At 37.9% G+C, this 25,129-nt stretch overlaps 1 protein-coding gene and 1 long non-coding RNA gene across 2 annotated transcripts; both read right to left on the reverse strand.

The window, feature by feature from the left end:
- Positions 1 to 16,847: 16,847 nt before the first annotated feature.
- LOC141651977 (uncharacterized) lies at positions 16,848 to 18,828 on the reverse strand. Its single transcript, XM_074459660.1, has 6 exons — positions 18,654 to 18,828; positions 18,522 to 18,574; positions 17,714 to 17,797; positions 17,535 to 17,607; positions 17,219 to 17,438; positions 16,848 to 17,110 (listed from the first exon to the last, which is right to left on the reverse strand). Exons 1-6 carry the CDS (start codon positions 18,777 to 18,779, stop codon positions 16,971 to 16,973), a joined length of 696 nt encoding a protein of 231 aa, XP_074315761.1. The 5' UTR covers positions 18,780 to 18,828; the 3' UTR covers positions 16,848 to 16,970.
- Positions 18,829 to 20,760: 1,932 nt separating this feature from the next.
- LOC141651978 (uncharacterized) lies at positions 20,761 to 21,803 on the reverse strand. Its single transcript, XR_012546920.1, has 3 exons — positions 21,668 to 21,803; positions 20,942 to 21,007; positions 20,761 to 20,801 (listed from the first exon to the last, which is right to left on the reverse strand). It is a non-coding gene; the product is annotated as an uncharacterized LOC141651978 (long non-coding RNA).
- Positions 21,804 to 25,129: the final 3,326 nt, after the last annotated feature.

Below are 25,129 nucleotides of genomic sequence, written 5' to 3' on the forward strand. Positions count from 1 at the left end.
CACCACAACCGGTGACAACATCGCAACATTGCCACCAACAGTAGCACCACGGTGCGAAAATACCCGCATCACAACAAGTAAGTACCGTGCCATACACAATCCCATAAACACCGACTCAATATAACATCTTGGACAACAAACTTACTCAAAACTACTTTACCAGATCACAACACCATACATAATACGGAATAAATAGACAAGAATCTCATGCATACCATCCATACTTTTCATGGATTAAACCTATATCATGAATACACATGCAAGTATAACCAGTCTTGTCAGACCACCCAAACTATCACTTTTTTTGATCATCATTCCATTAAGTTACCGTATCCAACATATATTACAAACATTCATATAACAACTTTATGACTATCACACCATACCGCATCTCGTGAGGTCACAACCTCACACAAACATTTACATACTCCTAAGACCCATAATCACTTCCAAATAGCCAATCCTGATTACGTAAGTTACCACTTGACAATGAATACCTCTTATCCAGGACTTAACTCGGTGCCCTTCATAACATATCTTCTTTTACACACAATTATCACCACCCGGCGAACGTAGCCATATCATCTGTACCCAACTACTAACGAATACCTCATATATCCATACCTTAAAATCCCTCACAACCAAACATTAATAACCTTCACAAAATCAACCTCATTAGAACAACTAAGTTCCCCAAAATAACATCATCCTCAACCACTAGTGACAATACTATGACACCAACATTTTTCATGTGACTACTCTCTTACTATCACTTCTTAATATAACAATCCTTTTCCTCCCTTTGGTTCTCATCCCAAACGACAAACATCAAATATATCAACAAAAATCACCTCAACACTATTTCCAATTTCATCCGTAATTGTATCGTCACCCGACTCACCACCAAAATCTCATATCGTACAAATTCTTTACCCAACTTTTGCTTTCTTTAATTCCTTGAAACTCATGATTATCATGTTGTCCTGGAACTTCTATATAACTGTAACTCAAATCCTCATGATAGTATCATACATCTCTACGATCCCTTACTTTTATATCACATATCCTCAGTGAACATGTTCCTAGTTTTACTCCCCTATTCTTTTCTTTTACCCTCGACAAACTCCCTTAATGATTCAACTCTTCATTATTTCTGTCTAACTCTTAAGTGCTCCGGTTACCTTCACATTGCTCCAAACTCAATCCCCATTATTTTATGTCGATATCATCTCACTCTTTCTTACCATGGGTCTTCTCTCATTATACTATAACTCCCAATTGTCACTAATCTATCCATAAAATCAACGTTTAAAGTTCAAACAATTGCATCTCCCTTTTTACATCACTAGGAAACCAAAATTCATCTCATAACGTTAGCTGCCCAAAGAATTACTCACTAGGCTCACATCCTGAAAATTCCAAATTCCCAAACTTGGTCACCATCTACAAATCCACGTCGCGACATAACTCTATCTAAGTTCACTATATAACCCTCTTCTCCATCCCTCTAAAGCAACCTTTCATTACATATATCCTTAAGCAACACAATGCTAACCGTCTCCCTCTATAAGTCCTTACACATCCCGAAATGTCACTATTCGTATCTCTCATCTCAATCTTTCATTCTCATGCTTCTTTGCACTTACATCACCCTTGCCCATATACACTTACTTTTATACTACTCAATACACGACTATTTCACTCATCATATCTCACAAAACATGCTCTTTACCTCGATTAGCTCATCATTCTTCATTTTTTTTTTTTTTTTTTTTTTTTTTTTTCACTATCTCTCACAACCACATTAACACATGTCTTCCTTATCCAACACTTATCTCTCATAACCCGGCATTCTCCCTGTCATACCTTAGGTAACTTACGTATCAAGACCGTCTCTCATATAAAAGAATGCGTTAAGACTCAAAACATACAGGTGTATATACCCTATGACTCAAAACAATGAAAACATAGCCACCGCTCAAAACAAAAGTAAAAACATAGCCACCGACTCAAAACAAAAGTAAGAACATAGCCACCGACTCAAAGTGGCCGCCTAACGAGGTACTCGGTCGAGTACATAACATACTAGGTCAAGTACAAGGTACTCGGTCGAGTAACTATATTACTCGGTCGAGTTTTCGACTCCAGAAGCAACTCAATTGCCGCAGAAGGATTACTCGGTCGAGTATTGGGAATACTCGGCCGAGTAGACCTTACTCGGTCGAGTATAAGACTACTCGGCCGAGTTCACGACTCCAGGACGCTAAACAAAGTATTATCACAGAAAGATTACTCGGCCGAATATGGAATACTCGGTCGAGTATAAAAGACACTCGGCCGAGTAGGGACTACTCGGTCGAGTATAGCGCAGATTCTCAGCACCGTCCAGTTTTCGTAAAACAATCATATCTCACTCGTTACTTGGTCAATCTGGGCGTGTGACCTATCGTTAGAATCGTAAGAGGACAAGCTATCACCTCAACTTGGAATCACAGCAATATCTTTTCTAGAACTCGACTTATGACAGTTTTAAGACAACCCTTCCAAAATCGGTTTGTATACAAATCAAAAATTTCTTTTCAAAACAACTTTAACATGCATAAAACAAGCAATAACGACCCAATGCTTCTAAAAACCAGTACATAGTTGAACATTTATCATATTCACATTAAAATTAAACACCACATTTACATATACAGACGCATGACCTTAATCACATGCTTCTACCAACAATCAAGCATTAAAATCATCATATTCATATGCACATGTACCACTACCATACTTTATGCTCAACATTGTATTAAACAGGTAACATGATCACATTCTTCATGCTCAATATCAACCAGATACAATTTCACAATTCACTTTTCATCTTTTACCATGTTCCAACACTTAACATGCCAACATATTCCATGCTCAAAGTTTCAACATCAACAAATCGTCGATACATCTTTCAACTACTACCATATTCCACTTCTTTCCTCATTTAATCCAACCATGCACAAGATTCAAACTACAGATATCAAACACACATAACTCAAACATACAACAGTTTCCCCCATGTGACCAGGCTTGAGATCGTAAGGGCCTTAGTGCGACTCCGGACGTCTCCCAAGTCTTTGCGGTAGCTCCAAACAACTCTCCCGGGTTCATTTTATTTAGACTCCTTAAGTTCGTTGAGTTCATTAGTTTTAGGTGCCGGAATCGTCGGCTCTGATACCACTTTGTAACACCCCCTCATACCAAGGTACCTTACCAAGGACTACCCTAGCATGAAAGGCTGTTACCATCTCGGTTTCCCGAGGTTAGTATATCAAAGTTACAATTTCCAAACAACATTTATCAAAGTATATAAGTTAAAGATTACATTATCTCAGACCAACTCAAAATAAACGTACAAGGTCTCGATACAAATGAAATCCAAGACATCTAAACTCATAACAACGGAAGCTAGACTTGACGTGGTGACTCCCCATGACCGTCCCATAGCTAAACATCTCGCATTACATCTGTCACAATCGCTCACCATCCCCGAATGGATCACCGCAGGTTTTACAAAACAACAACACGGGGTCGTACTACTCAATCAATACAAGACAACAACAATACAACCAGCTGATCATCGATCTCACACAGTAACCGACTACACACCGAAGTGTGTAGCCCTGCCAGATTACCCATCGCAACAGGTAATCCTCGCCGCCAGTGGGTGACCGCAGCCCATCCCCACCTAGTCCAGCTCATCAACGAGCGACTAACAATCCCTGTCCCTTAATGTGCACATCCCCTCCCGTGGCGGGTTCCACGGAGGGCGAACTAGGTGTGAAGCCACTCCCGCAAGTGACTCCACCACAATCACAATCACATGACATCACAACCATCTCAATCCGCTCATACCAACATCGTCACAACAATCCCCATACTCCGATGATCAGCAAATAACAACAATTACAACAAGCACAATCTCAAATCAATTGACAGTAAACTGAGTAGGGAAACCCTACCTTAGCAATCAACAGTGGGAAAGGACTTGAACACTCAGAAAGGCTCCTCTACGAAGTCTTCTCCTATAACATAATCATATCACACAATTACACATTGCACAATCCCCATATTTCCCCAATTCCGTAAACACACAGTAACCCCAACGAATACAAACAACATAGAATAACACTTACCAACAGTAGGATGAGGAAATGTACGTAAGGACTCCGAAGGTTTCGCAATCAACAAAGCAAAGGGGTGATTAAGGAGTAATTAGGGAGAGATTAGGGTTACGTAAGAATGATGAAGTAGAAATGATATTTTGAAAACTGACGCGGATATAAAATAAATCTTAAACGCTCCCCAATCAAACCGTCGAAATAACACTTCGCCAAACCGGACACTCGGTCGAGTAAGTGTATACTCGGCCGAGTGTCCCATACTCGGTCGAGTGTTCACTTTACTCGGCCGAGTGTTTCTGCGAACCAAAACAATACACAACCTCAGCACTACTCGGCCGAGTAGGTTCTACTCGGTCGAGTAGTCACCAAGGAAAATCCGTAGTGTTACAGCGGCAATCGTAACCAATATCAGCCGTCTGCCACCCAATACAACCCCCTGCCTCAGCAACCTTCGGCCTCCACCAGCACCACCCCACGTCCCTTTAAGGATCGTTGTCAATGGTGTAGGCAAACTGGGCATGTTATTGCAAATTGCCCTTTCTTTAGAAAATTGTTTCCCAATATTGTGTTTCCATCCCCACCTTCACGCAACAACCAGTACCACCCCAGGCCAACACGGCCACCGCCAACCACCCCGGCCCCAAACCTAACTACCTGCTCGACAGTAGGGCCTCCCACCACGTCACCCACGACCTTGACACCCTTGCCCTTCACTCTCCTTACCTCGGTCCCGACAACCTGTTTATTGGAGATGGTTCCTCGTTGGATATCGCTAATATAGGTTCGCTTTATTTACCTTTATCGTCTCTTAAATTCACTAATGTTTTACATGTGTCTCGAATTTCTCGTAATATTTTGTCTATTTCACAATTATGCCGTGAAAATAATGCATGTGTAATTTTCTCATCCTCTTCGTTTATTGTAAAGGAAATCTCGACGGGAACGATACTCCTCCAGGGCCGAGCTAAAGACGGGATTTACAAGTTGAGCCCGTCCCAACCACGTGCTTACTTCACCAAGAAAAGCTCAACTCCAATTTTATGGCATCATAAATTAGGACACCCGACCTATGATGTAATGGAAATCATTAATAAAAATGCAACATTTCCATTTACCGATTTTTCTTTTTGCAATTCGTGTCATATCAGTAAGAGCACGAAATTACCATTTGCAACATCGTCATTCACTACAACCGCACCACTTGAATTAATCTACTCGGACCTATGGACAAGTCCCGTTTTATCATGTGAAAATTACAAATATTATGTTATATTTGTCGACCACTATACAAAGTACATTTGGTTATTCCCTTTAAAACAAAAATTTGAAACCGTACAAGTCTTTCTCCGATTTAAAGCTCTCGTGGAAAAATATTTTAATAAAACCGTTAAACATTTTTTCTCCAACAATGGTGGAGAATTCCAAAAATTAACACCTGTCTTACTCGATAATGGCATAAGTCATTCCACCTCTCCGCCTCACACCCCCGAACATAACGGATACGTCGAAAGACGCCATCGTCACATTGTTGAAACTGGGCTTGCATTACTATCCCACGCAGGTCTCCCCACCACTCTTTGGCCCTTTGCGTTTAGTACCGCTACATACTTAATTAATCGGCTAACCACTAAATCATTAAACAACAAAACTCCATATTTTAAACTACATAATGTCGAACCCAATTATGCCAAATTACACAATTTCGGATGCTTGTGTTACCCATGGCTTCGGCTCTATACAAAGAACAAACTCGACTATAGATCTTTACCTTGTATTTTCGTAGGATATTCCACCACTCAAAGTGCCTTTCATTGCCTCGACCCTAAGACAAATCGCATCTACACCTCTCGTCATGTTAAATTTATTGAAGACGAATTTACTTATAAAAGTCTTCTTACAACCGCATCAACCACTCACACTTACACCAATCCCGATGATTGGTGTAACCTTGTCATTCCCGTCCTCGCACAAACTCCACCTAACACTTCCAGTACCATTCCTTCCGCTACCCATCAGTCCCGTCATCCTATTCACCAAGTATATACACGCCGAGCTACCTCCTTCACCCCCTCATCATCCGCTGCACCCTCAACCTCTACCACAACTCCATCAACATCGACCACCACACCCACACCCACATCGAACCATCAACCACCTAGCAATGTAGTCACTCGACTTCAAAACAATATTCGAAAATCAAATCCTAAATATGCAAACCTCGCTCAAGCTTCCACCACAATTCAATCGCTACCAAACACGGTCAAGCAAGCACTCATCCTTCCTCCATGGCGTCACGCTGTGCAGGAAGAATATGATGCTCTTGTCCGAAATCAAACTTGGACTCTAGTTCCTCGACAACCCTCACACAATGTCATTGGCTGCAAATGGGTATATCGGATCAAATATAATCCCGATGGAACACTCAAGCAGCACAAAGCACGTCTTGTAGCTAAAGGTTTTCACCAACGACCCTGCATAGACTATACTGAAACCTTTAGCCTAGTGATTAAACCAACAACCGTCCGTCTCATTCTCTCTCTCGCGGTCGTCAACAATTGGGCACTTCGACAACTAGACGTTAACAATGCCTTTTTACAAGGCACTTTAACTGATAGTGTGTATATGGCTCAACCACAAGGCTTCGTTGATGCCGCACAATCTGACTTTGTATGCAAGCTAAACAAGGCCATTTATGGCTTAAAACAAGCCCCTCACGCATGGTATACTGAATTAAAGACATATCTTGTTACCTATGGTTTCAAACAATCCATATCCGACTCTTCATTATTTCTTCTAAAAACAAAAACAACCTGTATATACATGCTCGTCTACGTAGACGACATCATCATTACCGGCCCAAATCACAACCATATCCAACAATTTATAACCAATTTAGCAAAACGATTCTCAATAAAAGATTTAGGACCACTCTCTTATTTTCTTGGCATCGAGGTCGCACATAATGATCTCGGCATACACCTAAACCAATCTAAATACATTTATGATCTACTAACAAAATACAAAATGTCCGAAGCAAAACCAATAAACACTCCTATTGCTACGGACACACCACTTATCCGTGAAGATAAAAAACCGGTCCAAGATCACACGGATTATCGTGCCATTGTTGGGAGCTTACAATATCTCTCTCTCACCCGACCAGATATAGCTTTCACCGTTAACCGGCTAGCTCAGTTCCTTTATCATCCTACCTCCACCCGCTGGACTGCCCTGAAACGATTACTACGCTACCTTCAAGGCACTCAAAACCACGACCTCCAACTCTATCGCATCTCACCTATTTGTCTTCATGCTTTTTGTGACGCTGACTTTGCAGGTGACAAACAATCTTACATCTCCACCACTGGCTACCTCATTTATCTCGGACGCAATCCCATCTCCTGGTCCTCGAAAAAGCAACGAGGATTGGCTCTATCCACGACCGAAGCTGAGTTCCGTGCTGTCGCTGCTGTTACTACTGAGACTCTCTGGTTACGCAACCTACTCACTGAACTCGGCATAGTCACCACCAAAGCACCTGCCATCTACTGTGACAATATGTCTGCAACACTCTATGCCAAAAATCCGGTTTTTCATTCAAGAATGAAGCACATGGCTCTTGCTTTTCACTTTGTTCGCGAACAACTTCAGCTTGGTCACATTCGAATTCAACATATTGCTGGTAAAGATCAACTCGCTGATGCCCTAACCAAGCCACTTCACAAGCCACGATTTCAAGAACTACGAAACAAGATTGGTCTTCTCCCCCCGAAGTCCATCTTTAGGGGGCGTATTAACCATAATCCTCCCATATCCTCCATATCTTCAAATCTTCACAAATAAGCAAAGTAAATAATCCTATTATGTAAATATAGCTAGTGTATTATTCTTGTCTATAGGATCCTTATTTTCACCTAAAATAGAGGTCCATTAGTCCCTATAAATACCAATGTAATTATGAGTGCAATGTATCCTTTTTACATATTCAATATAACCTTTCTTACATAATGTGTCTGATACTTCTGTAATTGTGACTCCACCAGTTTTGAAATCAAGGTTTCAGCCTTGGTGTTGCAGGCATGTAAATGTTGTGATTATTTTAGCATTCGTTTTTTTTTTGGTACGAATGAGGGGCGATTCCATATTTTCAATGGAGCCATAGATTCATTACTCTTTGGTTCTGGACGATTATGATGGAATAAAGCAAAATTGCTCACTAAAGTGGTTGCGCTTCTTTCTCTAGAGAATTAGTGGTCCTTTGATGCAATTCTCGACGATTTTCATCTTGGGTCATTCGAAACCCCCCCCCCCCCCCCCTCTTTTACTCCGCAATTTGCGGGAGCTATTGAGGCATTGGGGTAATGTAGTTGTTGTTGTTGTTGTGGTGTACGAATGAGGGGCAAAGTCCCATTTATTTTAGCATTCTTGTTATTGTCTTTAGTTAGACTTCTGTCAATACGACGAAGAAGATAAAGAAAACAGATGAGTTTCAAGGTAGCCTTGGTTGGTAATGTGCTATATTCTGAGACCCAAATAGACCAAAACCCACTACAATGGCCTCAAAGATACAACATTGCAGTAGGGTTGGCCTAGTCCTGTCAAATTTACACCAGCAGTGTGAACTTGTGGTGCCATTTACTGTTTTTGTCAAAGTGGGTGGGTTTTTTTTCTTTTGTCAAGTAGCGGTCATTAATGTGGTTCTCGACGCAATTTTGATCTTAGGTCATTCTGAAACATTTTCGTGTTGTTGAAGGTTAAGGCTATTAGAGATATGGTATATGATCCTATATTAACTAGATGCGTAATATTATAAATAGACTTTCCTATATTATCTAGATTATTTTCGTGTACATACATCTAACCCCTCTTTAACCCGCAATTTGTTTCTTACCAGAGCTTTGCATTGCATTTGCGACTTATCATTTGTTGCAAATGCAAGCAAATATTATTGCAACTCGTCGCGGCATTACAAGGCCATCTATTTCACTAGACTATTTAAAACATGTTCTAAACAGTCTTTCAACAAAGAGACAAACTCTGGAAAACTTTCTCCAAATTATTCTTGACAAAGGGGTGCCAAGTGAAGGGGCATTTTCCAACTACTCAAAAGTTCTAAATGAGGTAAAACTTTTTCTTACTTATAAACTAATTTAAAAATGCAAAGTCAAAGTTAGTGCAATATCTTATATACTCTTATGTTATTTTCTAGGGTGCCGGCATGGAATTTGGGATTGATTGGACTTATGGCATAAGTCCTGAAAATCTAAGTCATGAGGAGCTCACGGATTACATGAAATATGCAATCAAAGCCTATGGCGGAGTTCTAGTCGAATTCAAGACATAATCGAAAAAGGATGGTAATAAGAAGAGGAAGTTGCTAATGGTAAGACTGACTGGTAAAAATAAAGCAGTGAAAGGCAGGAAAGTCAACAAGTCCATTGAAGAAAGACCACTGGGTCATGTAGTAGTCGCCTACGGATGGGGTTTGGTGGAGAATGATGAAGATTTTTGTTGCCTCAATTCATATGGTCCTGATTATGGAACCCGCGGATGCTCCAAATTGAAGGAAATGGAAGTTAGCTTGGACGACATACACTTTGTGTATATCGTCCAATTATACTTTTTGTGAGAGTTTTCGCTAGATGGGCTAACAATTATTTTTGCTAAAACTTGGTACTTCGTAGCTGATGACTTGCTGTTGGCATTTGGCAATATTGGTTTTTTATTCAATTAACTACTCCGTATGTAACACAACAATCAGGAATATGCTAATAGAAATAATTCTCTAAGGTTCATTGTCTTATGCTCCAGACTTGATAGCATGAACCTAACTGAAATGAAAGCCATATGGGTTCGTAACTCGCCCATTGATCTCCTGAATCACCGTCGACACTTCAACACACAAAAGAAAAAAATTGAGGAGAAAGAGGGTTACCTTGTCTTAGTCCACGTTCATATTGAAGGGGTGTCATTAATAAATGGACCTACGACACTCCTTAACTTGATTTGTCCAACCATCCAACCCAGTTTTTTTTGTGGCACAGTTTCCCTAAACCCTCATTTGACGCTATTGTAAGCGTTATGACAGAAATTGGTTACCTACTTCAAGCCACCCATAAGGGTTCGTTTTGTGTAAGCATAACGCTCCATAATCGCTCCCAAATATGTATTGTAAAGTCTTCAGGATAATTAGGAAATCAGTCCAATTTTGTAGCTTGACCAGGTTTATATGCTAAAATGAGAAGTTACATTACAGATGAACTTCAGTCTACTTTCTGGCACACGTAATACGTATGCAGTATGCTACACAGTTTCTGACATTAGATTTCTTAGATATTATTCCTCAGTTTCGAAATTTCCAGTTCTTAACAAACTTAAAAGTTAAAACACAACGTCCATATACCTAAACGTCAGAGTTGGTTATCTCAGATTCTGAGTCCAGCACTTTGGATATGTAATCTTAACTGGGGCTTCATACTGCTACTGACATAACTCGCCGTGTCATGGAATTTTCTTTTGTAAATAAGATTCACCGTGCAACATTGACAGACTAAACAAAAACTAGTTAACAAATCGAATATCATAAATTAATACACACAGTAGATTTGTAGATGTTTCTGGAATTTGTGCCTGTGCTCCCTCCATAAGCAAGTTAGCTTACACGGATTACGACATTAGAAACACTCGGAATGATCACCGAAAAGCCATTTCTTATCGTCATTCTCACAGCCAAGTAGTAATTTCAAGCACCCACCTATTGGGTGATAAACATCAGAATCGTCACAATATCGACAACCACCATTATATACCTTCTCTGCAATAAAATATTATCTGTGTTTAGATTACGCGATAGTGGTGAAGGAAACAAAGGCGGTAAGTGACAAATTAGACGAACAACAAATAAATATGCTTAAGTGCATACCAGGAAGTTCGCCGCTTGGGCCCAAGTTAACACAACAATCAACGCATTCTTCGGTGTCACCTGGTTTATCTGTCATCAACCTAATTTTGGCGAGGATAGTGTGGATTCCCTATTTACTAGGGTTTGAACCCCAGTAGTTTCAATTCGCCTATAGAACCGTCCTATAGTATTGGACTGACCCAAAAGGAAAATAGCCCATGAATAAGTAATAACATGTAATTTTATGTATATTTTGACTTTATCTTGATAACCCGATATCTTATAATGAAAACCAACATATTTAAATGCACAAATTATCAAAATAAATTATTGGGTTATCAAAATAAAATATTGTAAGATATTAATATTATATTTGACATGAACAAGATTTATTTAGTAAAAATTTGATCTAGAAGACACATGTCATTTTATCAATTCCTTATTATTAAAGAAAAATATATCAAAGCATGCCGCAAAAAACTAAAAGATCATCTTAGAAAAATGAGTGGGGATCATCTATCCATTTGATGTCCTAATTTGTTTGCCACTCCAATCACCTTCTAACACAACAACAAATTAATATAATTATTGCAATATTTTATTTTACAACAAGTGATGTGTCAAAAGGTGAGTGAAGTGATACATACAACGAAACACAAAAGTGGAATAAATGATCCTTACTGAAGAAAAAGAGATGTAATATCATTAAAAATACTCCCTCCTATTCTATATTTTCTTCCCTATTTCCTTATTCGGTTATTCGAGTTTTCTTCCCTAATTCATTTTTTGGGATGATTTGTGTGGTCCAAATTCAATTATATGTGAGGTAGTGTGTTTTGTGTGTTCCATATTCTCTTTGTTATTTCTTGTGTAAATATGAAAGGGGAAGAAAATATAGAATATGAGAGAGTATGAGTTATGACAACTAAGCTCAAATTACTAAAGGATAAAGGATCAACATCGATATATCTTGTCTTAAGAGAGAAAAAGACCTTATGATCAGGATTTGGAATTCTTGTGCGAAATCTAAAAATGGGGCTACATATAATATAACATATTAAGAAATAAAATGTATAAAGCGACAAGCCGACAAGGTAGAAATAACATGAATGTGGATAATGGGTTTTGAACCTGAGTCCAAATGTTTATCAATCTACTAATTAAACCATTGAGAGTTCGAGACACTATATTTCACTGAATTTTTATCTGTAGGGGCGAAGCTACGCAGTAGCAAAGGGTAGCCATTGCAACCCCAATCCCAAAAAAATTAGCTACAATGATTAATTTTCGCTACCCCAATAAATCTGAAATATTTATTTGAATGATAAATAAATAATATGTATTGAATGAGATAGAAAGTTGCTTGTGTGGAGGGAGTTTAATAAAAAAAAGACTTAAAAAAATCAAAGACAACAACAATAATAATAACAATAATCGTGGTAAAATACTAATAAACGTAGCAATATTAGTTGCATTATACAAATATACGTATTGATTAAATAGATTTTTTTTTTCTTACAAGGCCTTTTTGTCCTCAGTATTCAATGCGATCGCAAACATGGGTTTGCATAACACATTAACAATCTAACGCCCCAACATAGCTAGACCCGTTAATTTCACGGGTAATAAAACTAGTTTATTTCGTTAAAAACATAAATCATAAATGTAATATAAATAAATATTGTCGGAAAATTTTCCGAAAAAATCATAAACGTAATCATTTACGTACAAAAAATTACGTACAAAACATCAACAACGACAATTTTTTTTAAAATTAATTCATTTACTTTTATGTGGGCCCCGCATTTCACAATTTAAAAAAAATCTGTATTAGATGACGTAGACGCACATAAACTCTCTAAATGATCTTGTATTTATTAAGATAAGATTTGAAAGATAAGTAAATAATATGTATTGAATGAGATAGAAAGTTGCTTGTGTCTTAGTGGCGAGGATAGTGTGGATTCCCTATTTACTAGGGTTTGAACCCAAATAGCTTCAATTTTCCTATAGGACCGTCCTATAATATAAGACTGACCCAAAAGGAAAATAGCCCATAAATAACATGTAATTTTATGTATATTTTGACTTTATCTTGATAACCCGATATCTTATAATAAAACCAACATATTTAAATGCACAAATTATCAAAATAAATTATTGGTTATCAAAATAAAATATTTTTGTACAATTATATTCACTAATTTACTTGGGCTTTGTGATATTATGTTGGTCTTATGCATAAAATGGTCTTACCCAAAAATTTGTTGTTTGGACATGGAAATAATTAACGTGAGAGATTTTGGCCCAAACAAATCAACTTAAAATATTACCCAGGCCCATGAGTTACTACAAGGTATTCCGTTGCATTTATTCTCCTCCTCATCCACACACATTTTAGATTTTTTTTTGAGGAAGTTGGTTGGTGGAAAGACAGAGACTGCCTTTTTTGCATGGTATATTGTCTTATTTGTCCTTCCTTTCTATTTTCTTACTACTTTTAGCAAACTTTCCTTGTCGGAAAAGTTTGTTACTTAGACCATAATTCTGCCATTTTTTTTCTAGTATTGAGTGATTATTATGCTATTACAAGTAAATAAATTTACCAAGAATCACTTTCTTGCAATCGAGTTTGATACCAAACTCGATATTAAGATTCAGACTGCCACATTAAGGTTAAAAGGGATTGACTTGAGAAATGGGTCTTTGACATATGTGCTGTGTGGACTGATTACAAAAGGTGTTTATGAATTGCTTAATAAACCTGTTTTAGAGCTTCAGATTGATCTTTCTGAATAATTTCAAGGAGTTTATGTATGTATTATGTATGTGAGGTTTTCAGGGTTTACTGATCTTCATCTCATTGAGAGTTTCGGTTTTGAAACACATGGGTTTATGCCTCAGAAACCTCATTTCAGACTCACAATGTGTCTGATACTTCTGTAATTGTGAGACCACCAGTTTGAAATCAAGGTTTCAGCCTTGGTGTTGCAGGCTTGTAAATGTTGTGATTATTTTAGCATTCATTTTTTTTTTTGGGTACGAATGAGGGGCGATTCCATATTTCCAATGGAGCCATAGATTCATTACTCTTTGGTTCTGGACGATTATGATGGAATAAAGCAAAACTGCTCACTAAAATGGTTGTGCTTCTTTCTCTAGAGAAGTAGTGGTCCTTTGATGCAATTCTCGACGCAATTCTCATCTTGGGTCATTCGAAAATCCCTTCCTTACTCCGCAATTTGCGGGAGCCATTGAGGCATTGGGGTAATGTTGTTGTTGTTGTTGTTGTTGTTGTTGTTGTTGTTGTTGTTGTTGTTGTTGTTGTTGTTGTTGTGTACGAATGAGGGGCAAAGTCCCATTATTTTAGCATTCTTGTTATTGTCTTTGGTTAGACTTCTGTCAATACGACGAAGAAGATAAAGAAAATAGATGAGTTTCAAGTCAGAAATGGTGACTGGGCCTAGCCAGTTTTCCTGCAAAGAACTTAAGATAACAACTAAGGATTTTCATCATAGTAGAATTCTTGGACATGCTGCCTTTGGAACTGTTTATAAGGCAGTTTTCACCACTTCTGTAAATGTTGCTGCTGTGAAAAGTTCAAAACACACACATGTCCAAAAATTGCAGTAGGCACCATGTCCAAGAATTGCTGCTGTAAAACTGAATTTCTAGCCGAGTTATCGAGTATTGCTTGTTTATGACTCTATGCCAAATGGTAGCCTTGGTTGATAATGTGCTATATTCTGAGACCCAAATAGACCAAAACCCACTACAGTGGCCTCAAAGATACAACATTGCAGTAGGGGTTGGCTTGAGTCCTGTCATATTTACACCAGCAGTGTGAACTTGTGGTGCCATTTACTGTTTTTGTCAAAGTGGGTGGGTTTTTTTTCTTTTGTCAAGTAGCGGTCATTAATGTGGTTCTCGACGCAATTTTGATCTTAGGTCATTCTGAAACATTTTCGTGTTGTTGAAGGTTAAGGCTATTAGAGATATGGTATATGATCCTATATTAACTAGATGCGTAATATTATAAATAGACTTTCCTATATTATCTAGATTATTTTCGTGTACATACTTCCAACCCCTCTTTAACCCGCAATTTGTTTCTTACCAGAGCTTTGCATTGCATTTGCGACTTACCATTTGTTGCAAATGCAAGCAAATATTATTGCAACTCGTCGCGGCATTACAAGCCCATCTATTTCACTAGACTATTTAAAACATGTTCTAAACAGTCTTTCAACAAATAGACAAATTCTGGAAAACTTTCTCCAAATTATTCTTGACAAAGGGGTGCCAAGTGAAGGGCATTTTCCAACTACTCAAAAGTTCTAAATGAGGTAAAACTTTTTCTTACTTATAAACTAATTTAAAAATGCAAAGTCAAAGTTAGTGCAATATCTTATATACTCTTATGTTATTTTATAGGGTGTCGGCATGGAATTTGGGATTGATTGGACTTATGGCAGAAGTCCTGAAAATCTAAGTCATGAGGAGCTCACGGATTACATGAAATATGCAATCAAAGCCTATGGCGGGGTTCTAGTCGAATTCAAGACATACTCGAAAAAGGATGGTAATAAGAAGAGGAAGTTGATAATGGTAAGACTGACTGGTAAAAAGAAAGCAGTGAAAGGCAGGAAAGTCAACAAGTCCATTGAAGAAAGACCACTGGGTCATGTAGTAGTCGCCTACGGATGGGGTTTGGTGGAGAATGATGAAGATTTTTGTTGCCTCAATTCATATGGTCCTGATTATGGAACCCGCGGATGCTCCAAATTGAAGGAAATGGAAGTTAGCTTGGACGACATACACTTTGTGTATATCGTCCAATTATACTTTTTGTGAGAGTTTTCGCTAGATAGGCTAACAATTATTTTTGCTAAAACTTGGTACTTCGTAGCTGATGACTTGCTGTTGGCATTTGGCAATATTGTTTTTTTATTCAATTAACTACTCCGTATGTAACACAACAATCAGGAATATGCTAATAGAAATATTTCTCTAAGGTTCATTGTCTTATGCTCCAGACTTGATAGCATGAACCTAACTGAAATGAAAGCCATATGGGTTCGTAACTCGCCCATTGATCTCCTGAATCACCGTCGACACTTCAACACACAAAAGAAAAAATTGAGGAGAAAGCGGGTTACCTTGTCTTAGTCCACGTTCATATTGAAGGGCTGTCATTAATAAATAAGGGAAATGGACCTACGACACTCCTTAACTCGATTTGTCCAACCATTCAACCCGGGTTTTTTTGTGGCACAGTTTCCCTAAACCCTCATTTGACGCTATTGTAAGCGTTACGACAGAAATTGGTTACCTACTTCAAGCCACCCATAAGGGTTCGTTTTGTGTAAGCATAACGCTCCATAATCGCTCCCAAATATGTATTGTAAAGTCTTCAGGATAATTAGGAAATCAGTCCAATTTTGTAGCTTGACCAGGTTTATATGCTAAAATGAGAAGTTACAGATGAACTTCAGTCTACTTTCTAGCACACGTAATACGTGTGCAGTATGCTACACAGTTTCTGACATTAGATTTCTTAGATATTATTCCTCAGTTTCGAAATTTCCAGTTCTTAACAAACTTAAAAGTTAAAACACAACGTCCATAGACCTAAACGTCAAACTTGGTTATCTCAGATTCTGAGTCCAGCACTTTGGATATGTAATCTTAACTGGGGCTTCATACTGCTACTGACATAACTCGCCGTGTCATGGAATTTTCTTTTGTAAATAAGATTCACCGTGCAACATTGACAGACTAAACAAAAACTAGTTAACAAATCGAACATCATAAATTAATACACACAGTAGATTTGTAGATGTTTTTGGAATTTGTGCTTGTGCTCCCTCCACAAGCAAGTTAGCTTACTACGGATTACGACATTAGAAACACTCGGAATGATCACCGAAAAGCCATTTCTTATCGTCATTCTCACAGCCAAGTAGTAACTTCAAGCACCCACCTATTGGGTGATAAACATCAGAATCGTCACAATATCGACAACCACCATTATATACCTTCTCTGCAATAAAATATTATCTGTGTTCAGATTACGCGATAGTGGTGAAGGAAACAAAGGCGGTAAGTGACAAATTAGACGAACAACAAATAAATATGCTTAAGTGCATACCAGGAAGTTCGCCGCTTGGGCCCAAGTTAACACAACAATCAACGCATTCTTCGGTGTCACCTGGTTTATCTGTCATTAATCTAATTTGGACGAAGAATGTTTGCACTCGGGCATCAGGATCACCCTTGCACTTAGCCTTGAAGTTGGTGTGGAAGATCATAGATCGCGAAATACTAGCTCCTCCAATTAAACCCGGCTTCACGAGTTCATAGTCGACACCCTGAACATTTATAACAGAAACGAAACATGTGAAAGGTTAATGCAGATAATTGAGGGGAAGAACAAACAGTGGGAAAATGGGAACTCTGAAACATACCTCATTGGCATTAAGGTGAGACAAGGCTGCAGTTGCATGCTCAACAGATTGAATTCTGAAATCCTCGTTCCTCCTAACACGGACCACAAATATAATTTCATGAAATGAATACATGTATCATCAGAATGGGTAGAAGAGGGCATAACTTATGAACAGGAATAGGAAAGTTCACAACATACCTAAAAATTATGTCTTCAATTTCATCTAAGCTGTTCTTTTTGGTATTGGACATCTTATGGGCCGGACCGTATCTTCCTTCAGACCTTCAAAGATTAGTACTTTCAAGGTAAACAACTAGCTTTACTACAAACTGACAAACAACTAACATAAGAAGTGTTGAAAGGTTTGATAGTAAGTTTGGGGTGGCTAACATGACCTTGTACACTGATTGAAAAAAAAACAAAAGGCGGCGAATGCCAAATTCTGAAAGGGAGTAGGCTAATTATACACAAACAATGCAACCCATAAATCATTTAAAATACCGCAATAATACAAACTGAAAAATGATGAAACATGCCCCGATCTAAGCAAGCCACAAACAAATGAAAGAGCAGCTGGAAAAAGAGACCCGGTAATACCATAACAGCATAAAAACTCAAGTTATCAACAGTTGATCCTTAATCCAGAGCACAAAACAGAACCCAAAGTTGGCATTCTTGTTTCTCACCAACAATAAAAACCTGAAACTATAATGAAAACCCTAATTTCATATTTTGTGTCATGGGAACTAGACATTGTGTCTTTTATATAGGATCAAATATTTAAAACAGCTCGATATACAAAAAAAAAATGTAAATGAAATGGATATGTTAGTAACTCGTGGCCATTGTAAAATCGATATTTTCCAAACCGCGGTAAAGGAGTAACAAAAGGAGGAACCAAAATGAGCACACATCCATGTTGAAACAATCAATTAATCAATCAAATGAGAGGCAGAAGACAAATGGATTAAAATCAATTAAACAAAGTTCAAAAATAATTTAAAACCTGGAGTTTTGGGACTTGGCCATATCTTCTTCCATAGTCATGATTGCTACCTCCTATATATACATAAGTTGAACAGCGTTTGATCTAGCACAGCCACAAAAAAAAAAGCTAAGATAGAGTAAGTACACTTACAGAGTGCCAAAGGCGTTTACTGTATTTGTACCAACTCGGGCGAAAATAGCCAGCATCAGTATTGGTATGAAGCCAGGAGAGATCGTCATTCACGCAGCCACGTAGTAACTTATTGCACCCACCCATCGGGTGATAAACCAAAGTGGAACAATATTGACAGCCACCGTCGTATACCTCAACAACAACAACAACAACAACAACAACATCAGAGCCTTAATCCCAAAATGATTTGGGGTCGGCTGACATGAATCATCCTTTCGAACCGTCCATGGGTGAACGCACGCCTCAAAATGCGAATAAAAAGGGGAAGATAAAAACAAAAGGGAGAACGAAAATGTAATGGAAAGTCAAGGTGAACTTAGGGGTTTTAAAATCGAATTCCGTCTTTCTTTTATAAAAACTTAAAATTTAAATCGAGAGAAAGGATTAAAACGATTTTTAAAAACCGAAATAGAGTTAAGGATCCGGAATGAACCTGGTAAAAACTATAAGAAAGTGGTTGTTGAAAAAGTGTGTAATAAAGGAGAGAAAAATAAATAAATTAATTTCTTTAAATTAAATAAATAAATAAAAACACTAAATCTGTCAAAAAACATCAAATACTAAAAATCCACATGTATCCTTTCCCTCCATTGTGCCCTCTCCGTCACCATACTCTCCTCAAGCCCCGGAACTCTCATATCGCTACCGTATCACTCTCAACCACTCTGCTCTCGGCCTTCCTCTCGCTCTAGGGACCTTTTTCTGTTCTCCAAGTCTCCAGCCTCCTAACCTGGTGGCCCAGGTCTCTTCTCACATGGCCAAACCATCTTAGTCGGTTTTCCATCATCTTGTCCTCTATTGGCGCCACTTTAACCTTTTCCCTAATCACCTCATTCCTTAACCGATCTTTCCTTGTATGTCCGCACATCCACCTCAACATGCGCATCTCCGCCACACTCATCTTTTGAATGTGACAATGTTTCACGCCCAACACTCGAGCCGTAAAGTAGGGCAGCCTAATTGCCGTGCGATAAAATTTTCCTTTAATCTTTGGGGCATATCTTTATCGCATAGAAACCTGAAAAGCACTCTTCCATTTCAACCATCCCGCTTTAATTCTCGTGAGTCACATCTCCGTCTAACTCCCCATCTTTTTGAATAATAGATCCTAGATATCTGAAGAAATCCGAGCCCTCAACAACATTCCCATCGAAAATAATACTCTCCGCCTCTGTCGATCTCAACCCCGCCACCTTAGTGAATTGACACCTCAAATACTCAGTCTTACTCCTGCTCAGCCTGAACCCACGAGTCTCTAAAGTCTGCCTCCACAATTCCAACTTTCTCTCCACCCCCTCTTTTGTCTCATCAATCAACACAATATCATCAGCAAACATCATACACCAAGGGATGTCGTCCTGAATATCCCTTGTCAACTCATCCATAACTATAGCAAAGAGAAAAGGACTAAGTGCGGAACCTTGATGCACCCCGATGGTAATAGGAAATTCTTCCGTTCTCCCAACATTAGTGCGAACACTTGCACTAGCCCCCTCATACATGTCCTTTATGAGGTCAATATATTTTCGCGACACACCCTTTCTCGCCCTCATCTGCATCAAAATTTGATCAGTGTTCGTATGTATCACGCAACAGTGGAGTAAGTGATACGAAAACATTTACGCGCGTACCAGGAAGATCGTGGGTTGGTCCCAAGTTCAAGCAACAGTCAAAGAACACAGTCAGATCAGTCTGATCATCTCCTATAAGCCTAATTTGAGCAAAAAAAGTGCGCACTGGATCATCAAGATTGCTTTTGGACCTAGCCTTGAAGTTGAGGTGGAAGATAATACCTCCTGATATAACAGCTCCTTCAAACAAACCCGGCTTCACAAGCTCAAAGTCAAGATTCTGAAGGTTACATAAGTGAAATGATACACATGATGAAAACATGACGGAGATATCCAATGGAAAGAACTACTGGTGAACGTTGGAGGTATAAAACCGTACTTCCTTATAATTAATGTGAAATAAGGCTGCATTCGCAATTGTTCTTTGTAATCTTGATTCCTAGCACAGACCAAACACAAAGGGTAGAGAAGCAAGTCATGACTCATGATATAAACATTCGCAAACTCAAGAGATTGTTCTTTGTAATCTTGATTCCTAGCACAGACCAAACGCGAAGGGTAGAGAAGCAAGTCATGACTCATGATATAAACAAGTGTATCCTCAAAATTGGTAAAAGGCATACAGAAACACAAGAGAAGATAAGAAGGACAAGAAAAGGGAATCCCATAGCATACCGGAATAGTCTTCTTTCAATTTCGTCTATACTTGTCTCTTTCAACTTGGAAATCTTACGAGCAGACCTTCAACGACCAGAGTTTTGAACGTCAATAACTCGTTTCACAGACAATTAAAAATACGAAACCTAAGCAGTTTCAGCATATAAATTTGGTGTCGGCTAACATAAATATTCAGAGGTCAATAACTCGCTTCACAAGCAATTAAAATTCCGAAACGCAAAGTAGTTTTGGCATATAGATAACATAAATTCTTGCGCGAAACAGTAACATGCTACACATCATATCGAATTTTTTTTTATGGTGTAACCACAAGGATTGTAAGCTCTCCGTCATGAATTTTAACACGAAAAACCGAAAAGTAAAGTAGTTTCGGCATATAGATAACATAAATTCTCGCGCGCAACTGCTTTTTATGGTCTCAACTACGAGGTAAAGCTCTCCGTTGAGCTACTAGCTTGAAATTATTTGAACAAAGCTAATCTATATGTACAACTTTCGGTTGAAGCTTCTTTTACTACAATTTTAAAAATCGCAAACAAGTCTTTTTCCCAATGGTGGAGATCTTTCTTATGAATTTTAACACGACAATTACGTATAATTCCTAAATTATCAAGCGTGAAACTAAAATCGAAACCCTAATTTCAAGTATTCTCATAAAAAGTGCCTAATTATGCGAGAAATCAAATAAAATTGGAATAATTGAAAGAAGATGAAATTGAAAACCTGGATTTATGGCGTTTGAGATTATCAATTGGTAGAGAATAAACATCTCTAGACCTCAAAGAATAGCGAGCACCTCGATATTTCAATCGCAACGAAGAACGAAGATCTTTTATCTTCGTCGCCATTGTTTGTTACAGTTTCCAATACCTTCTTCACGTACGAGCTTTTCGAAAAACAATTAAACCTCCAGCTTAAGGCCGAGTATCCGTCTTAAATCTTTAACAGCTAGTCTTGCTTGTGACGGGTTAATCCCGTCACAAACTTTTAATCCCGTCGCAGTTTCGCGACCTCTCACAAAAAGGAGAGAGACAAGGTGCAAGACTTTTACGCTTTTCCACTCACCTCTCAATGGGCATTTTGTGAGAGGAAACGGTATCCGTCACAAGCTTGTGACGGATATCGCCCGTCTTCAACGAGATTTTGTGAATCTTTAAACCGGTCAAATATTACCATATGGTGATAAAAAATTATAACAACAAAATATTTGGTACTCCCTCCGTCCCGATCAATTGTTGTCCTTTTGTTTTAGCACAAAAACAAGGAAAGAGGAAATGGTCAGTTACTAAATGACAAGTGGAACAAAATGAGTGTGAATGATCAAATTGTTCATCAAGTTCATTCTTAAAATAGAAAGGACAACAACTCACTGAGACACCCCAATATGAAAAAGTACAACAAATGACCGGGAGAGAAGGAGTATTTTTTAGGCAATTTTTGCCATGTGATGTGACTTGGTGTGTATTTAAGCCTTCTTAAACCTAAAATAAATAATGTCCGTATTAAATGAGAATTTGTAATTCATTGCCTAAAGTGTTTTTTTCCGAGTTTTGAAAACCGAAAAATGACACTCCATACATCCGTAGAGGGGTCCAATTGCACGAAATGACTCGGGTTTGGGCAACCCCAGCACTCAAGTCTTTTAAACCAAGGTCTGGCTAGCCCGGTTGAGACCTGGCTTGATGTGAGTCTTTACTTGGGTTGGGTTGGGGTCCATGATCTTGACACCGGCCTGTTATTACCTGCCCTACTTCTAGACAACAACCAAAAAAAAAAGAAAAAAAAAAGACATTTGACATGACTATACTTGTTGGCTCGACCCGCCTTACGCTCAAATTGGAATGGGTCTCGATGAGCAGGCGGCCGATTAATCTTATAATTATTTATTTTTTATTAGATAACTATGATTTAATAAACTAGTTTTTCAAAACTTGACCGTTTATGGAACTTACTAGTTCTTCAGAACATTTGTAGTTGTCTTACCGTTGTCTCTTTTATTCGTAAAAACTATAACAAAGTTGGACATGGTTTAGCGCACGCTTTGTCGTTGGCCATGGGTAGACTCGCTACTGATTAAAATGAATTAACCCCTTTGGATTTCCTCAAAAAAAAAATAGAAAAGTAAATGATTTTAATTATTACACCAAAATTGAACATTCATGGTTTTCTTTCAAAACATTCGATTTTTCAGCAATAACCAAGACATGTATGATTTGCATAAAAATTCTTGTGTTTTTCGAGAGAACTGTTCTCACACAAAAAGATAACCCACCAAACAAAATATTATAAGGACTTAGGTGTAAGGATTACATCCCTCCGAATGACACAAGAATTTTTCTGAGTTGCATATCCAACAACCGGAGAAGTAAATAAAAGACGTACTTAATTAAGAGTTCGATTATTCGACAATAATCCTTCTATTATTCAATCATAAATCAAACATCGATTGTTTTTGAGATCCCAATCTACAATATGTCTAATATCTCAATACTCAATCCATGATATCTTCGGCCGCACTTGGTCCAAACGGATCCGGCCCATCCGCACCTGGACTAAACGGATCCGGCCCGTCCGCACTTGGCGGGTCCGCATCAGCAGATAAATAAGTCAACAAGTCAAGAGAAATTTTATACTTATTTTGGACACCCACCAATCCAGTTTTAACAAGAGGTGGAATTGCTGCATTAAAAGGGTCCAACAATTTACGACAATCTTCAATATTCTTCATAACATTATTTTCAATTGAAGTTTTGGCTAATTTCAATTCTCCATTAGATAAATCCTTTCGCAATTCAACACCATTTGCAATTACCCCAACAATTAATTTACTACAATTACCGAGGGGAATTTTTAATTTACTGTCAGTAGTTGGATAGGCTATAAGATTGATCAAATTGGCATGGAAGACGTTTGCTGCGTCGTCACAACATTTTAATGTCGACCCAACGATTGAAATGTCGGTAATGTCGAGATTGATTTTTCTTTTTACGCACTCGATGCAAGCTCCTGCGGTCGCGTTGTTTGATGAAGTACATAGGTTTTCGATTAGGTGGGTGTCGGCTACGACGAAAGAGAGGAGAGTAGAGAGTAAGGTGATTGTCATGGCAATGGTTATGGTTATGTTTTTTTGGGAAGACATTTTTTGTGTGTGATTTGAGTTGTGGACTTGTGGTGTGTTGATTGTAAGGGTTGGGGTTATAATGATGAGGATCACATACCAAATTTCGGAAATTTATATGAGACGGTTATATGCATGATAATATTCCATTTTTGTAGATTTAGTTTGATTAGTTTGCAAAATTATCAAGTGTGTTATCTTCTGATTTAGGTTCAAAATCGATCAACATTAAAAGGACCGTTGTGGTTAACTTCACACAAAAATTACTTTTTAGTTCATACGAGATTTTAAAGACTTGGTTGAATAAAAATGAAACAAAAGTAAAAAAGATAAGATACGTATCGACTAATATAAAGAAGATCCCCACTCATTGGCAGCAAGGTAATTGGAGTAACACACATTGAGACACCAAATGAGACAGAGGATCCCCACTCATCAATTGATTGCGTTCTTTATATTATCAAGAGCAAATATCAAATAATGACTTATTTAGTAAAATTAGCAAAAAAGTAGGCTTAAACAAAAAAAAGATAGAAACTGGAAAATTAGCTAAAAATTTACCAAATATATATGGTAACTTTTTAACTAATTTTACCAAATCGATCCTAAGAATTGAAAAAGACAAACCAATGTGCATAGCTAATTGAAAACGGTATCTAAAAAGTTGGCTATCTAGTTGAAAATGCAGTTAATTAACTGAAAAATATTAACCATCATTATGAATAGCTAACTTTTGAGGTTATATTTAGTAACCTGGCTAGTTAAATAATATGGTAACTTTTTAGGTAGCGAGCCAATTGGAAACCATTTTAACAAATGATTCGCACTAAGGGAGTACTAAAAGTAATTGACGGAGAGTAATAATTCATTGATTTAATCAATTTTACAACTTTTTTCAATATAGAACTCTCACCTGTAACACATTTTGTGAAAGTTGAAATTTAAGTAAAAACATACCGTATAAAAATTTGATAATTTAAACAAATAAGGACCCAAAATAAATTTCATATCGCGACCCACTTTACTAACAACAACCAGTTTGTCTCATTGAAGATGGACACTATCCG

Source organism: Silene latifolia, chromosome 4 (genome assembly GCF_048544455.1).
Source record: "Silene latifolia isolate original U9 population chromosome 4, ASM4854445v1, whole genome shotgun sequence".
Classification (NCBI taxonomy): domain Eukaryota; kingdom Viridiplantae; phylum Streptophyta; class Magnoliopsida; order Caryophyllales; family Caryophyllaceae; genus Silene; species Silene latifolia.

Excerpts from the sequence above, each read along its gene's own strand:
- LOC141651977 (XM_074459660.1), bottom strand. The coding sequence starts at position 18,779 with ATGGGTGGGTGCAATAAGTTACTACGTGGCTGCGTGAATGACGATCTC. Across the intron at positions 18,575-18,653 it reads GTAAACGCCTTTGGCACTCT|GAGGTAGCAATCATGACTAT; the intron begins GTAAGTGTACTT and ends ATGTATATATAG. Across the intron at positions 17,608-17,713 it reads ATTGAAGACATAATTTTTAG|GAGGAACGAGGATTTCAGAA; the intron begins GTATGTTGTGAA and ends GGTCCGTGTTAG.